Here is a 17,494-nt window from a genome sequence, read left to right on the forward strand (position 1 = left end):
TCTGTTACCATTTCCTTCATTTTCCTAACCAACTGTCCTGAAGTCATTTTCACCCCCAATATTTTCAGTATTTTGCTGTCTTCCTCTCAGCTGGGACTTTTCCGAAATGCAAAGTCCAATAACAATATATATTTAAGCAATAATATTCTATTAAATGTGATCTTGAGAATACATAATATTTTCTGTGGTATTCATAACACAATGATAAAAAGATCTTGTTTTGATTGCACCTACCTAACATGCATGCATTATTATACTACAGTTAATATGTACCGAGGGCAAATTTTTGTTCCAATGTTCCCTATTCCCAATTACTTTTATATTGAAGTGATTGAAATCCGAGAAGTTGAAATCCGAAAAAAGTAAAACCTCCGGAATGGATGATGTTCATTATGTGGTTGGTTGGGGTCAGTATCAGCACAATTACTATATTAAACTTTGAATCTTCAGATATCCTGGTTCAAGCTAAAACTAAAGACAAATAATAACCTCCTCACACATCCCGCTGCACGTATCTGTGTTACTCCTTTAAAATAAGCCCCTTCTTTGAACAAGCTCTTAAATATCGCATCTGAATCAGTTTCCATCTGATTACACTCCTTGAGGATGTTCTACTTAGGGACATTTTGAAATTTGATGTATTAAAATCATGTCCTATCTCCAATATATTTCAATAAGTCAACGTATGAGCAAAATCTGATAATAGATAGTACTATAAGTATCTGGAAAGTTGAAATTCAGTCTTAAATTGAGAAACTTGTCTCTCCTTCCTATTACAAACAATCCCCCGTTTAAACCGTCTACTTTAGATAGGGTGTTTGTTCAATGGAGAAACCTGGGAATTATTACTGTGGGAGACCTCTAGAAGAAGGGGACTCTTTTTTTTTTCAAGAACTACAGGAGAAATATCACTTGAACGCAAACAATTTTTTTAGATACCTTCAAATCTGAGATTATGTGAAAACATATGCACAAGATTGTCCTTTTATGGGTCCAGATATATTAGATGATGGTTTGAATAGAAATGCCGATACAAGTAAGTTGATATCTTACATTTATAACACTCTCTTAAATATTGATACCCCACCTTCTGAGATTTATAGGCGAGCATGGGAGGACGAGTTGGGTTTATGCATTTCAAAGATATATGGGAGGAAAGCCTCCCATACACACATTACTTTTCTTTAAATGTCAGGCATTGCCTGATACAATTCAAAATATTGCATTTAATATTTGCAATATACTACTCAAAGAGCAATATATTGAGAATATACTACTCAAAGAGCAAATTGAATAAGATTTTCCAAACTGTCTCCCCTCTCTGTGATAAATGTCACCTCCAAGAAGCTACCCTAACCCATTATTTTGTATCCTGTATAAAAATACAACATTTCTGAATGGGAATATTCAATACCATTTCTAAAACACTCAAAATTCAATACGAGTCAGATTCAAAATTAATAATATTAGTAATGTCACAGGGCTGCTCTCAGTTAACGACATTCCGAAGATGTTTCCTTGACTATGGCTTATTAACTGCGAATAAACTTATACTTAAATTCTGGAAAAAGATAACAGTTCCCACAATGAAGATGTGGATTACAGAAATGACCGAGACACTACATTTAGAAAAAAATAAGGCTTGTTGTGGCTGATAAATCAGACCAATTTTCCAAAACATGCTCCTTTCATTGAATTTCTTCAACAACAGAATGGTTGAACACAAATTTAAAACTGTGCTTGGGTTGGGTGAGCGGGTGTAGGGAAGGATAGTGGGACATATCTCCTTTTTTTCTCTTTTTTCTCTCACTTCTTTGTCAGTTCAGGGGTTTTTTCTTCTCTCTTTTTTGTATCTTTCTTTCTCTTCATTCTTTCCTTTTTACTTTTTTTCACCGATTCATTTATCAGTTTATAAAACGTAAAAACTAAAGCTGTACGAAAATTGTATCATTGTTATGTCGATTGCTTTCTTCTTGTACAATTGCTACTAATAGAATAAACATAAAAAAAATATCATATTTTAGTTGAAGTATGATTTCAATGTTTTTTGTTTGAAATATTTTTAAGAGGTCACTTTTTAAGGGGTAACTTTTTCCACACAAAGGGTGGTGGGTGTATTGAACAAGCTGCCAGAGGAGGTAGTTGAGGCAGGGACTATCCCAGCATTTAAGAAACAGTTAGACTGATACATGGATAGGACAAGTTTGGAGGGATACGGACCAAAAGCAGGTAGTGTAACTGGGACATGTTGGCTGGTGTGGGCAAGTTGGGCCAAAGGGCCTGTTTTCACACAGTATCACTCTATGACTACATTATACTTCCACCATGCATGAATGCTTCAAAATCAAGTGCAGGAATAGGCCATTCGGCCCTTCGAGCCAGCACTGCCATTCAATATGATCATGGCTGTTCATCTATAATCAGTATCTCTTTCTTGTTTTTCCCCATATCCCTTGATTTTGCTAGCCCCATGAGCTAAATGTAACTCTCTCTTGAAAATATCCAGTGAATTGGCCTCCACTGCCTTCTGTGGCAGAGAATTCCACAGATTCACAACTCTCTGGGTGAAGAAAGTTTGTCCTCATCTCAGTCCTAAATGGCCTATCCCTTATTCTTAAACTGTGACCTCTGATTCTGAACTTCCCCAACATCGGGAACATTTTTCCTGCAGTTACTGTAAGTGAAAATCTAGCAGACAACTAGGATGCTTTCACCAACCACCCCCATTTGAAGGCCATTATCTTCCACCCAGTGCTTGGTACCTACCTCCAGCAGCCACAGGATGCACCGAGCCACAGCCTGGTCCATGCCAGTCACCAGGGCGAATTTGGCATAGAGACTCTCATGCAACGCTTCCGACAGCCCGGGACTCTTGCACTGAGGTTGCTCCATGGGTATGCACCCAGGCATGCACCCAGCGAGCAACTCACCAGCCTGGTAAACACTCGCCAGCCCCGGCTCCCCTCCACTGCTTCTGCTTCCATCCCTCCCTCTGCCCCGCCTCTCCAACATCCACGACCCAGGTTGCTCAGAGCACAGCAGCGCCTCGTCCAAAGCCGGAGACGTTGAAACATGTCTAGCCAAATAAGTGGGGGGGCTGCAGCCCCCTTGGTTCCGCGGCCCATGTAACTCCCTCCTGCCGCTCGCCGGCCTCACTCATGTCAGCCGCTTCCCTCAAATCCTTAAATTCCAACTGCCGCTGGGAGCAGGACATGGCCTTACTTGCTGCACTGGGTGACACTCATTCACTGCCCGGTCCGTGTCTTTCAATGTAAATTTGCATGGGGACATGCTTTGGAGGTGTGTGACGGTTCGGTCAAGTGAGAATAACAGAGATTAAGAATGCTGCAGTCTTGTCAACAGACACGCACACAAGCAGTTGATATTAGTTTTGAAATTCTCGTTGATTACAGAATTTCTCACGACAGAGCATGAGAAATTTGTGATCAGCGTGAGAGGGTGAGAATTGGGCGAAATGCGTGACAGTTGGCAGCTCTGTGGTAGAATATAGAATCCACTTCAAGCAGATTACATCAAGAGATGCTTGATGCACATGTGCGAGAGAATTTGGAAGACAAGTGATTTGCAACAAGTTAGGAAGGGGTATATTAATGTAAAATGCAGATCAAATGGAATATAGACACCAGTAGATATACTGGGCAGATAGAATTTACATCATGAAAGAGACAGATTTAATATTAGTAGGAAGGAACTGCGGATGCTGGTTTACACCAAAGATAGACACAAAATGCTAGAGTAACTCAGCGGGACAGGCAGCTTCCCTGGATAGAAGGAATGGGTGATGCTTTGGGTCGAGGCCATTCTTCTGGCTGCACTAAATCAACAAATATATCAGCAATAGACAATAAAAGACTTGAGACCCGAAACGTCACCCATTCCTTCTATCCAGAAATGCTACCTGCCTGCTGAATTACTCCAGCATTTTGTGTCTATCTTCAAAGTTAATATTAGTTTTGGGCCATCATTATTTGAATCTCAGTAAATTCTAAGTGCAGTGGCTCAACCATAACCACATGTGCTCTAAAAAATAATTGATTTCCAGTCTTATTCTCTGGTTTTATATCAACAGTACTTAACCAATCATAACAGCCAAAATGACTGATATGCTCTAAAGTTTAAGTACAATGGCAACTTTCAGGAAACAATACCAAACCTATCAAGAAATAATATATGGTTAATTGGTTGAACAACATCGGTTATTTTGCTCCATACATTTTCTGTTTATTTTTGAACTCTTAAATTCCTGATAATTCAGAATTGTCATTCCACAATGGGGCACAGCCAACAACGTGAAAAACAGGAATGTTTTTGTTCAAAAGATTGACCTCTGCGGATAGTTGTTTTATTTAGTAGCTCCACAACAAAGCACAATTTCCAGGGGTCTGCTGCAACGCAGTGCATGACTGGCAACAGTCATGAAAGTTGGCCTTCCTATCCGGCTGAAAAAAAATGCATGGTAGCAAAAGAGAAGGATGGAAGGAAGGACAAAAATTAAGCTAGTGGCATCTTTTTACCACAGAATACCAACTTTCAGCTAAATTTCACATATTAAAAACCCTACAGCTAGTCAAATTGGATGCTTTGCGCTGCTTAGCAAAATAAATAGGTTAACAAAAAAATATTCTGAGGAACAATACAGCACTGCTGGGTTATAGACCTAAATATAGATCTTAAAAGGCCCACCAATATTTAAATTGGTTTGAAATAGTAGGCTGTTTCACATCTTTTGACATTTGTATAAACAGTTTTGTTGATAACAGGATGCTTCACATCCTAAATGAAAAGCACAGTCCGTGCCTCCTCCATTGTGCAATGTAATGACTCATATACAGTATCTCCAAATTGCTGATGAGATCTTTCCTGTTTCATTCATAAGGAAATCAGGTCCCAAGAATTATTAGACAAGAACATGAAAATAGGTAATACCATAACAAAGTGAATTTTCAGCAAATATAGATATGAAGATAAAATTAATTTACACTTTAATATTCCAATGTTAAATAGACAATACAATACTTAAATATTAATCGATCAATTGTCAATCAAATACTATTATTTGATCGACAATGCAATGTACATTGTAAATTTTTATCATTCCCTTCACTGCTCTTTCATTTAAATTATGTACTATCAACAATTTTCACTTTAAATACTTAACACGAATAGCATCACGGTCTTTGATGAATCATCTGCACATTTAGCTCAATCACTTTTCATCAGGAAATCAGAATTCCTCATATCCTGCAGGAAGGAAGTGCTGGCAGGAGCTGCTGTCAGGCAAAGCACTAGGCTCTTGACTCCCCTGTTTCCGACATGTGGGGGCTCCCTGCACCTCACTGATCTATTTCAAGCCTCCCTCACTTTCACTGGCTCAATGACAAATATGAATATATGAAAGCAAGTAAGGCACAAACAAGACCAAAACAAATCACAGTTTCACCCCCAATATCCAAAACCATTTCCATTTGTAGAATCCTTCATACAATTATTATAGCATGATTTGAACCTCTGTAAGATAAAACACACCATTTTTAAACCACTACTTGTGGATTAAGATTAGCTTCCCCCATCCTCTATTTTTTTATTTATTTATTTATATATATATATAATTTATGATGCTTTTACGTGATATACTAAGATTTTATAGAAACATAGAAACATAGAAACATTCTGTCTGTACATGCTTTGTTTGATGATGTTCTGACTGTGACTCTATTTATATGTTCTCTGTTGTTTTTAAATTATTGTCTGTAACTGTGGAACTGTGCTGCTGCCTGTCTTGGCCAGTACTCTCTTGTAAAAGAGATTTTTAATCGCAATAAGACTTCTCCTGGTTAAATAAAGGTTAAATAAAAATAAATAAATAAATAAATAAATAAATAGAAAATAGGTGCAGGAGTCGGCCATTCAGCCCTTCGAGCCTGCACCGCCATTAAATATGATCATGGCTGATCATCCAACTCAGTATCCCATCCCTGCCTTCTCCATACCCCCTGATCCTTTTAGCTACAAGGGCCACATCTAACTCCCTCTTAAATATAGCCAATGAACTGGCCTCAACTACCTTCTGTGGCAGAGAATTCCACAGATTCACCACTCTCTGTGTAAAAAATGATTTTCTCATCTCGGTCCTAAAATACTTCCCTCTTATCCTTAAACTGTGAACCCTGGTTCTGGACTTCCCCATCATCGGGAATAATCTTCCTGCATCTAGCCTGTTCAACCCCTTAAGAATTTTGTAAGTTTCTATAAGATCACCCCTCAATCTTCTAAATTCTAGCGTGTACAAGCCGAGTCTATCCAGTTTTTCTTCATATGAAAGCCCTGACATCCCAGGAATCAGTCTGGTGAACCTTCTCTGTACTCCCTCTATGACAAGAATATCTTTCCTCAGATTAGGAGACCAAAACTGTACGCAATACTCCAGGTGTGGTCTCACCAAGACCCTGTACAACTGCAGTAGAACCTCCCTGCTCTTATACTCAAATCCTTTTGCTATGAATGCTAACATACCATTTGCTATCTTCACTGCCTGCTGTACCTGCATGCCTACTTTCAATGACTGGTGCACCATGACACCCAGGTCTCATTGCATCTCCCCTTTTCCTATTCGGCGACCATTCAGATAATAGTCTACTTTCCTGTTTTTGCCACCAAGGTGGATAACCTCACATTTATCCACATTATACTGCATCTGCCATGCATTTGCCCACTCACCCAACCTATCCAAGTCACCTTGCAGCCTCCTAGCATCCTCCTCACAGCTAACACTGTCCCCCAGCTTTGTGTCCTCCGCAAACTTGGAGATGTTGCATTCAATTCCCCCATCCAGATCATTAATATATATTGTAAATAGCTGGGGTCCCAGCACTGAGCCTTGCGGTACCCCACTAGTCACTGCCTGCCATTCTGAAAAGGACCCGTTTATTCCTATTCTTTGCTTCCTGTCTGCCAGCCAGTTCTCTATCCACATCAATACTGAACCCCCAATACCGTGTGCTTTAAGTTTGCATACTAATCTCTTATGTGGGTCGAAAGCCTTGTCGAAAGCCTTCTGAAAGTCCAGATATAACACATCAACTGGTTCTCCCTTATCCACTCTACTAGTTACATCCTCGAAAAAGTCTATAAGATTTGTGTGAGACATGATTTACCTTTCGTAAATCCATGCTGACTTTGTCCAATGTGCTTTCCACTTTCCAAATGTGCTGCTATCCCATCTTTAATAACTGACTCCAGAACTGGTCTGTAATTCCCCGTTTTCTCTCTCCCTCCCTTTTTAAAAAGTGGGGTTACTTTAGCTACCCTCCAGTCCTCAGGAACTACTCCAGAATCTAAAGAGTTTTTGAAAAGAGTTTATATGTATTTTATGATATTTTTTTTAATATGCATTGCATTTTTATGTAATGTTACCCCTTGTCTGGACCTCGAGTCCGTAATAAAGTTGATGATTATTATTATTATTATTATTATTGCTGCCATGCACCATGTTAACTTTTTTGCCAGTTAATTGTAAGTCAGCGAAATTATTTACTAAATCATCCATTAAAAATATCCTTACCTGCGTCTCCTCCGAACATACCTCACCTAGTTTAAAAAAAGACATTAAAATATATTAAAAGTGCAATATACAAATATGATTCAATTGTGGCAGAAATAAATTAAAAAAAATCTTTTAAAATTTACCACTACAATGGCAATGCCAATGGCAGCCAAAAGTGTGAGAGGGATCAGGATAAATCCAAAGACTGAGACACCATGATTACTGACGGCAGTTGTGTTGGCTGTTTGGTTGAACATGACACTTTTTCTTCTTGCTCATCAGATGAATGTAAAATTTCCTTTATACTTGTGCTTGATTAGAGGTGTTTATGATTTTTTTCCTCAAAATTAAGTCCTGCAAAGTTTTCATATTGTACATTTGTTGTGTTTTGTATTGAAGCATCCAACACCTGATTGTCATTGGGAAATATTCACATTGATCCTGAAACCACATGATTCACTGATATTCCATTCCACCCATGCTGTAGAGAGTGCCTAGAATGTGGCAAAAAGTGAAAAATGGTTAATTTGAGAAATGTATTATAAAGGTTTTATAAAAACATTAAATTAAGGCTCGTTTATCAAGGAAATCCACATCTTTAACAAACTTTTGAAACAACGTTTTGACAGTCTGTAAAGAGTATAAGATTATGTAACAGACATACCTGGTTGCACTTGAAAAGAAAGCAAGATTTTGCAGTTGTCATTTTGTTTACCTTTGCCCCGCAGGTACATTTAACACAGTATACTTATGGACCTGTTCCACTTACACGACTTTTTCGGCGACTTGCCGCCACCGGTCGCAACAGGTCTCCGAAAATGTTCAACGTTGAAAATCCAGCGACCTATGACGGGTGCCGGCAGTCGCTGAAAAAGTTGCGTAAGTGGGACAGGCCCATTACCGTACACTGTGATACAGACACACACCGCGATGAACAGGAAGGTTGGCGCTGTAATTAAGACAGCTAGAGCACAGTGCACGGTGCCATACAGGCAACACCCTGGTGACATGTCACGAGGTAAAGCCTGTATGGTCATGACCAGTCGCCCAAAGAGTCGTACCTTGTTCTGGTCGCCACTGAATTTTCAACATGTTGAAAATTTTCCTGGACCTATGATGGGTGCCGGCAGTCGCCAGAAAAGTTGTGTAAGTGGGACGGGCCCATTACTGTCCTTGTAAAGTTCAACTAAAGTAAACACTGACTTGCAACAAAAGTAATGGAGATGGAGCCAGCAAAGAAATGCAAGGATGGTGAAACGGTTGGTTAAACAGGTGTATTTTTAAGGAGGGGGTTAAAAGGGAAATGAAAAGCAGAGGTTTTAGGAAGAGAATTCCAAGTACAAGGCCAACATCACTGCTAATAAGTTTAAGAAGGAACTGTAAAATCGAAGGTAGACAAAAATGCTGGAGAAACTCAGCAAGTGAGGCAGCATCTATGAAGCGAAGGAGATAGGCAACGTTTCGGTTCGAAATCCTTCTTCACACTGATGTGAGGGGGAGGGGCGGGAGGAAGAAAGGAAGAAGTGGAGCCAGAGGGCTGAGGGAGAGCTGAGAAAGGGAGGAGAAAGTAGGGCCTACCTGAAATTAGAGAAGTCAATGTTCATACCGCTGGGGTGCAAACTGCCCAAGCGAAATATGAGCTGCAGCTTCTCCAATTTACAGTGGTCCTCACTCTGGCCATGAAGGAGGCCCAGGACAGAAAGATCGGATTCGGAATGGGAGAGGGAGTTGAAGTGCTGGGCCACCGGGTCATCATATTGGTTATTGCGGACCGAGCGGAGGTGTTCGGCGAAGCAATCGCCAAGCCTACGCTTGGTCTCACTGATGTAGAGCAATTGACATCTAGAGCAGCGGATGCAATAGACGAGGTTGGAGGAGGTGCAGGTGAACCTCTGCCGCACCTGGAAAGACTGCTTGGGTCCTTGAATGGAGTCAAGGGGGGAGGTAAAGCGATAAGTGTAGCATTTCTTGCGGTTGCAACGGAAAGTGCCCGGAGATGGGGTGGTTCAGGTGGGAAGGTACAAACTACATTATGTACATCACTGCTAATGAAGTGGTTAAAGCCAGGAGCCATAGACAAAACAAAACAGCCAGAGTCATAGAGTCAAGCAGCACCGATACATGCTATGGTCGCATCTTGTCCATTCTGCCCCAGATGCCCCAGCTATGCAAATCCCACCTGCCTGTGTTTGGTCCATATCTCTCCAAACGTTCCCTATCCATGTACCTGTTTAAATTATGTTTTAAATATTGTTTTTTGATCGGAGAAAACAGAAACAGAACATGAAGTAATGAGTTGCCAATGATAGATTGCTTGATGTTAAAGATGTGCCCATGAACATCAATGTATCAAATTGAGGAAATTTGGCATGTCTCCAATGACTCTTACAAACCTCTACAGATGCACCATAGATTGCATACTGTTGGCTTGCATTGCAACTTTGTTTGGGAACAGCTCTGCCCAAGACACAAGAAATTGTAGAGAGTTGGAGATGTAGGCCAGTCCATCACACAGACCAGCCATCCCACCATTGAGTCCATCTACACTTCATGCTGCCTCAGATGATCAGCAAAGTCTTGTCCAAGCACAGTCATTCCTCATTCTTCCTGCCCCTGTCCAGCAGGAAGCTTAAAAGCACGTAGCTTTTTTATCGGGCTTTGAACGATCCTTACATAAGCTAGGGTACTGTTTGATTCACCTTTGTCCCATTGAGGACATTAGACGTTGACTATGGAACTGATGCACGACAATGCTGAGACCTACATTATGTAGTTTGTATCTTTGCCCTTTGTTCTAGCGTTTATACTTGAGTTGGGACTGATTTTATCCATATATGGTTGATCTGATCTGTTTGGATTGCATGCAAAACAAAGCTTTTCACTGTACCTGGATACATGGGACAGTAATAAAACTAAACCTCAATAAAGTAATAGAGTCAAATTTTGGAGGCATTCAGGCACCAATGGCCATTGTAGGACAGGATGATGCATGCAAATAAACTGATAGGGAACCTACCTGAGCCATAGAGTTTGCATCATTTATAGTTTGCACAGGATGAAAGTTGAGGGGGCAGCAAGAGAACAGAACATTTGATCCCAGAAATTATAAAAGTCGTAATGTGACCACTGTGTTGAAGGTTGAAGGTGGTTGCAAGAAGTATTTGTGTCAAGGCTATAGGAATCTCCCCCTTGGTGTCAAAGATACACATGTGCTTACTTGGTTACAACGTTGATGTTTTCTGAACTATATTCAGTAGTAGTACTTCATTATAGTATAAATGGTTCCCACTTGTATCCCGATGACACTTTTATAAAGTATTAGGCATTTATCTACTCACTTCACAATTTGGCTCCATTTAGTAAATTCATTAGGTATAAAGGTTTAAAACTCCTCAATGGCACAATGATATAATGCATTCTGTTTTGTGAACTGAGTTATGTAGGAAGGAACTACAGATGCTGGTTTAAACTGAAGATAGATGCAAAAAGCTGGAGTAACTCAGCGGGTCAGACAGCATCTCCAGACTGAAGAAGGTTCTCGACCCAAAACGTCACTTATTCCTTTTCTCCAGAGATGTTGGCTGACCCGCTGAGTTACTCCAGCTTTTTGTGTCTATCGTTTGTGTACTGAGTTCATTGATTTCAGGTAGGCTATTGATCCAACCTCTGGAATACCCAAGTGTACAATATATAATTGTTCACATGTAGAATGCATACTATTTCTACATTTAGGGGAATCTAAAGAGATTTTATATTAAGGGAAACAGAGTAAGTAGGGAGAGAATAGGGCCCCTTCATAGATCAAAGTGGACATCTACATGTAGAGGTGCAAGAGATGAGCAAAATGAATATTCTTCTGTTTTTACTGTGGAGAATGGCATGTAGATAAGGGAACTCAGAAAATTCAATGGGTGTGTCTTGGGGATGGTCCACATTGCAGTAGAGGAGTTGCTGGAAGTCTAAAAATATGTATGAATGTACATAAATCTCTGACCTTATTAGGTATATCTAAGAACACTGTGGGAAGTTAGAAAGGAAATTCCAGGAACCTTAGCTGAGATATATACATCATCATTAACCATGGGTGAATTGCTGGGAGACTGGAGTGTGGCTAATTTTGTGCCTTTATTTAAAAAGACACACAAAAAATAAAGCTGGGAACTTGAGACCAGTGAGACCTCAATGGTTGGATTTATTGTGAAGAAGGTCGAGGGGTAGTAGATGAGGTCTATATGGACTCAGGCGAGGCCCTTGAAAAGATACCACATGGTAGATCACACTGGAAGGATAGATCTCAAGGGATCCATGGAGAACCAGCTAACTGGATACATGGTTGACTTGAATGTAAGCAGCAGAGGGTGATGGTAAATGTTTGGCTTTAAGACTGGAGGCCCATGTCTAGTTTTGTGCTTCAGGTTTTGGTGCTGGGCCCACTGTTTGCCATCAATATTAATGATTGGATGAGAAAGTACAAGGCATGATTAATAGGTTTTCAGATGACACCAAATTGTTTGATATAGTAGAAAGTAAAAAAATGTTATCAAGAATTACAGTGTGATCATGGTCAGCTGAGTAAATGGGCTGAGGAATTGAGATTGATTCCGATAAATACAAGTTGTTGCATTTTGGGAAGTCCAACCTGGGTAGAACTTTCACATTAGGGCCTTGGGGTGTGTTGTAGTGCAGAGGGACCTGGGAGAACAAGTATATGATTCCCTGAAAATGACATCACAGGCCGCCAAGAAAGCTTTTGATATGCCGGTGTTGATCAGCAAGGACACTGAGTGTACAAGTTGGAGCATTATGTTGCAGTTGTACAAGATCACACTTGGTGTACAGTTCTCAGGTTTGGTCACCCTGCTTTAGGAAAGATGCTATTAAGATAAAAATTGCGCAGAAAGGATTTACGAGGATGTTACTAGGACTCGAGGGATTGTTATTCATTGGGGCTGAGTAGCTTGGACTTTATTTCTTGAAGCATTGGAAACTGAGCAGTGATCTTATAGAGGTATATAAAATCATGAGCAAAACAGATAGGGTAATTGCAGTCTTTTTCCTAGGTTTGGGGAATGAAGAACTAGATAGCATTGGTTTAGATTGAGAAGAGAAATATTTAATGGGATCCTGAGGGGAAATCTTTTTATGCAGAGGGTGCTACATATATAAAAACGAGCTACCAAGTGAAGTGGTTGAGATATTTGGGCAGGTAAATGGATAGGAACGTTTTGGAGGGATTGGTTTAAACACAGTAAATGACCCTAGTGTAGACAGGCACCTTGATTGGCATGGACAAGTTGGGCTGAAGGCTTGCTTCCATGCTGTGCAACTCTGGCGCTCTTAAATCAAACGAAAACATGCTGTGGGAAGTGGAAACATGAACTAGTCTACAAGCAAAGTGGAGGTAGTAACAACACTGAGCTGACACTATTGCAGATACAATGTGCTGGCAGTTCGTCCAACAAGGGGGCAATTAAATCATTTTCATTTTCAGGCAAGAAGTTGAAGTACATGGCATATATATATTTTGCTGTCGATCAACAAGAAATGCAGATATTGCATCCTGAATGCTGTACAATACTAGGAAGTGTGCTGTTGACTTCAAAAACACTTGTGAAGGCAATCATGAGGCTGAGGAATTGACCTGCAAAACATTGTAACAAAATGGTGAGAGAATTAGGCAAAAAGTCAGGTGTCCCATGGGAAAATATATTCCAAATCATGAGCCAATGTCAGACCAGTCCACAATGAGTAGTAGATTCAAAGGCATCACTTAGACCGATATTTTGGAACGAGAAAACAATTCACAAACCTCAGTAGCAAGCAGTTCACAATTTGTTTGAACCAGGAGATCAGGTTTTCAGAAGTTTCAGGAGAACTGTTGTGTCAGCACACAAATCCACAAACAAGGTAAGAAGCAATGGCTTCAATGTGACATGGAAAGGTAGCACCAATTGGGTCCAACACAGAAAGTACTGACATAGAAGGTGAAATAAGAGTTTCGGGGAAGAGCTCAGAATTCACACTTTTACTGTTCACAGATTTGCTGCATGGATTGAATCAAAAACACACATTGAGTTGGATGCTTTATGAGGGGAATTGCATTGCAATGTGGAAGCAGTTGCTAAGCTTTGATAATTCTATGAAGAATGTCACAGAAGGAATGGAATTACTCATTTTGGCCAGTACACCACAGCAAAACAGAGTGAAAGCAGTCACACAGAGTAAAAGCCTTGGAGATAATCCAGAAAGTGAAAAGTCAGAGGAAATGAGTTTGAGAGTTCAAAAGGGACAGGAGGAACGTGGAAAGGACTGGTGTCTACAGGAACCATGCTGACGGCCAGAATACAAGATGGTGTGAAACGAGAGCTATTAAAATGGGAAACCATTAAGAAACCACCAGAGAATATAGTGACTGAGTTTATGGTATCCAGAATTGTATCTATACAATGAATGTATGATTGTGACAATTTTAAATGTTGACGTTGTAAGTGTTTTTAAATGTATAGGAAATTGTAGTTAATGCAGGTAACACTAAAATGACTGATCGAAAGACACAAGATGCTGGAGCAATTCAGTGGGTCAGGCAGCATCCCTGGAGAAGATGGAAAGGCGATGTTTTGGGTTGGGACCTTACTTGAAACCTACCTCTTGATTGTGATAGAAAATATGTATCACTATGTATGAGCAGTATCACTTTAATGCATTATTATTTCAGACACTGCCTTTCAGTTAAGAGTTTTTACCTTCAGTAAAGAGGATGTGTTAACTTAATCGCAGCCTCTCAATGTTGACAGTCAGAGAATTATACAGCATGGAAACAGGCCCTTCAACTCAATTCAACCATGCCAACCTAGTTGCTTAACCAAGCAAGTCGCACTTGCCTGTGCCTGGCCCATCTCCATCCAAAGCTTTCATATCCATGAACCTGCCTAAGTGTCTTTTAAATGTTGTAATTGTACCCCTGCTCCACCACTTCCTCTGGTGGTTCAATCATGTCTGCACCGCACTCTGTGTGGAAGAAGTTGTACCTCAAGCTCCTTTTAAATCTTTCCCCTCTCAACTTATACGTATGCCTTCTAGTTTTTGACTCCCATACCCTGGGGTTTAGACTTCCAGTCAGAAGCAGCTAACTTCATTCAAGTGGAGCACTGGGCAGATATATATATTTGCTGCACACAGCAGACTTGATGTAAATTCAATGCAATTAAATATTTCTTATATTGTGATTCCAAGCTACAACTGCCTTCCTGTAATTTGCCAATGGGGATTAATTATCCATTCTGCACATTTACTGTGATTTTCAGCTGATGTTCCAACCAACAAAGAATAGGGAATGAAGCCAATGTATTCTCATCCCAAACATGCACAGTTAAAGCCAATTGCCACACTGAATTTACCGTCAGGAAGGCCAATCTAACTTTTGCAACAGTGACCCTGGGAAATGACACACTCAAGTCTAACGGGACAGTTGGCCCTTCTGCTTAGAGTGAGTATAGAATGCATTAAGTTCATCCGGGCATGTCTCACTATCACCAGCGATGCTGCCTGATTTCACTTTACAGCCAGCTAAAGTATTGAGGCCTTGCTGCAGTCGAGGGGTGCTTGTAACACTAGTTGTACTAATCCTACCACCTTCAGGAAGCACTAGGACTTCTAGTCCATGCTGGTTTAACAAATAATATTTAGAGTCATTTATCAACTTCTACAAAATATAATTATCTCCCTAGATCTTTCATCTACAATGTGAACCAGGTCAGATCCTTCATCAGACATTGGTGACACCTTGGATTTTTCTCTGTCCTCATGAAAATTCAAAACATTAGATAACACAACTTATTTCAAGAACTATGTAAGGAACCATGGAGAATATGAATCTGTTACTTCATGGCATGCAGGCTTGTATGGCAGAGTCTCTATCTTACCAACGGTTTGTTATAGTGTGTCACTACTGCATGTATATTAAAAAGATAAATTAATTATTGGAGAAAACATTAGTATATTAGTTAAGAACTACTCTTACAATATAATAACAGTATTTGTGTACCCACAATACTGCAATGCATTTTCTTTAAACACAACTACATCCTGCAGTCTGTATCTTCCCCTTTTCTCTATCGATTATACTTGAGTTTTGATTGTATTTATCAATCAATATCAGATCTGTTTGGATAGCATATAAATCAAAGCTTTTCACTGTACCATGGCAAATAATGGACCTAAACCTAAACAAGAATGCCCAATATTAAAGTACAACATTTAGTTTCACTATTTATCTCTAGGTCTCATTTGCAAAGATTAATCTGAAAGTTAATTACAATGCAAAAAAAACATATTTTGAACTGGCTAAGATCAATTTTGTTAAGTTTTTAAATAATTGTGTTTTTGTTAGTCCAAGTGCTTTTTTCACCAAATAACTTATTATTCAGGCTCGTGACCACAAGACCTTTAATTTTAGTCTGACTAAAGAGTTGGTGCATACAGGAAATCAGTTTGTTCTGTATGCAAATGAGTCTTCCCAGCCTACTTAGACAGAACCAGATGTCTCTTGGTCCTTTAAGAATTGACCTGTCGACCATCAGTTTGTGTATCAATGCACTTGGCAGTTGATGTTCACACGGATGATAACATGTCAGGTAAGCAACTCAAGCATGTTCAGTATATTGCACAGCTCGCTTCAGCTTTATCCACAAATATTACAACGCAAATTGTGCATTGCAACTCAGATAGATAAAACTATCTACTTGATTGCATGTGGAGTTAATTTATGTTTATTCAAGGTAAAGAAACTTTAATTTGCAGTCTGTTTAAGGTGATAAATAATGAGAAACACCAGTAATTAATCTTGCAAATAACACTACTGCAATGTTGATAGCTTGCACAATTTAATCTCATTTCAGGTTTTTAGCATTTTTCCTATTGCAAGATTTTGTTATTCCTTATTTGAGCATAACATGTAAACTTAGAAAAATGTGAGGCAAAAACCTTTGAATAAATTGCTGTATTTCTGAATAAATGTAATGACCAACAATATCTTTCAAATTCACACCTGGTGGCTAATTGCAAGGTTTTACTCAATTTATTGCTTTTCATTTTTTTTCTAGCACTTCGTAAAACTTAAGGTAATGGTTATTGGTCTGTCACTGGAATAAATAAATAACTAAAATATTCTAATCAATCATTTTTTTTTCACAAAACTGAAATGACAATAGTTGTGTTGTTTTATTTGACAAGCCCGTGAGAAAAATATAATTTTACAAGCATATTTTATGTAATTTTGTAGAGAAATTAGGTTTAATCACATAATTTAAAGCTATAGGAAAGACTGAATGCAGATTTATTTAGATGAAACCATGAATGAGAAAGTATGGTGATAATCTTATCAGCAATACATTCTCTAATTAGGTGCTGATATAACAGATAGGTAATTTTTTAACTGTTTACAAAAGATAAAGATAAATAATGATAGATTTCCAAAGGTTGGTATCTCAGCAATAATATATACTCACGTGGATCTTCTAACATTTAAAAAATCATGAGGTCTGATGTGATTGAGCCAAGGATATTGAGAGAGAGGAGAGGAGATTGTTGGGATCTTTCTATCTTCTCTACCTACAGGTCCCAGAGGACTGTAGAGTAACCAATGTTGTTCCATTGTTTAGGAAAGGAAATGGGGAAAATGCAGGAAATGATAAAACAGTACACTTCACATCAGTGGTAGGGAAGCTATTGGAGAGAAGTCTTGGAGAAAGGATTTACTATATTTGGAAAATAAAATGGACAAGTAGGGATAGTCAGCATGGATTTGACCAGGGCAGGACATGTCTTACAAACTTGATTGAGATTTTGGAGATGAATGTTCAAGGGATTGATGAGGGTAGGGCAATGGAAGTTGTTTACATAGGCTTTAGTAAGGCATTCCACAAGGTCCCT

General features: G+C 39.3%; 1 protein-coding gene across 4 annotated transcripts in view; it reads right to left on the minus strand.

The window, feature by feature from the left end:
* The window catches only part of LOC129706472 (small integral membrane protein 29-like), a 112,767-nt gene that overhangs the window by 22,117 nt on the left and 73,156 nt on the right, over nt 1-17,494 (minus strand). For all 4 annotated transcript variants that reach the window (XM_055650797.1, XM_055650798.1, XM_055650796.1 and 1 more), the window contains 2 exons: nt 7,708-8,058; nt 7,583-7,608 (listed from right to left, as the gene is read on the minus strand). In XM_055650797.1, coding sequence (XP_055506772.1) covers nt 7,583-7,608; nt 7,708-7,821 — 140 coding nt within the window. In that variant the 5' untranslated portion in view covers nt 7,822-8,058. The remainder of the gene's footprint in view (nt 1-7,582; nt 7,609-7,707; nt 8,059-17,494) is intronic.

Source organism: Leucoraja erinacea, chromosome 19, assembly GCF_028641065.1.
Source record: "Leucoraja erinacea ecotype New England chromosome 19, Leri_hhj_1, whole genome shotgun sequence".
Taxonomy (NCBI): Eukaryota; Metazoa; Chordata; class Chondrichthyes; order Rajiformes; family Rajidae; genus Leucoraja; species Leucoraja erinaceus.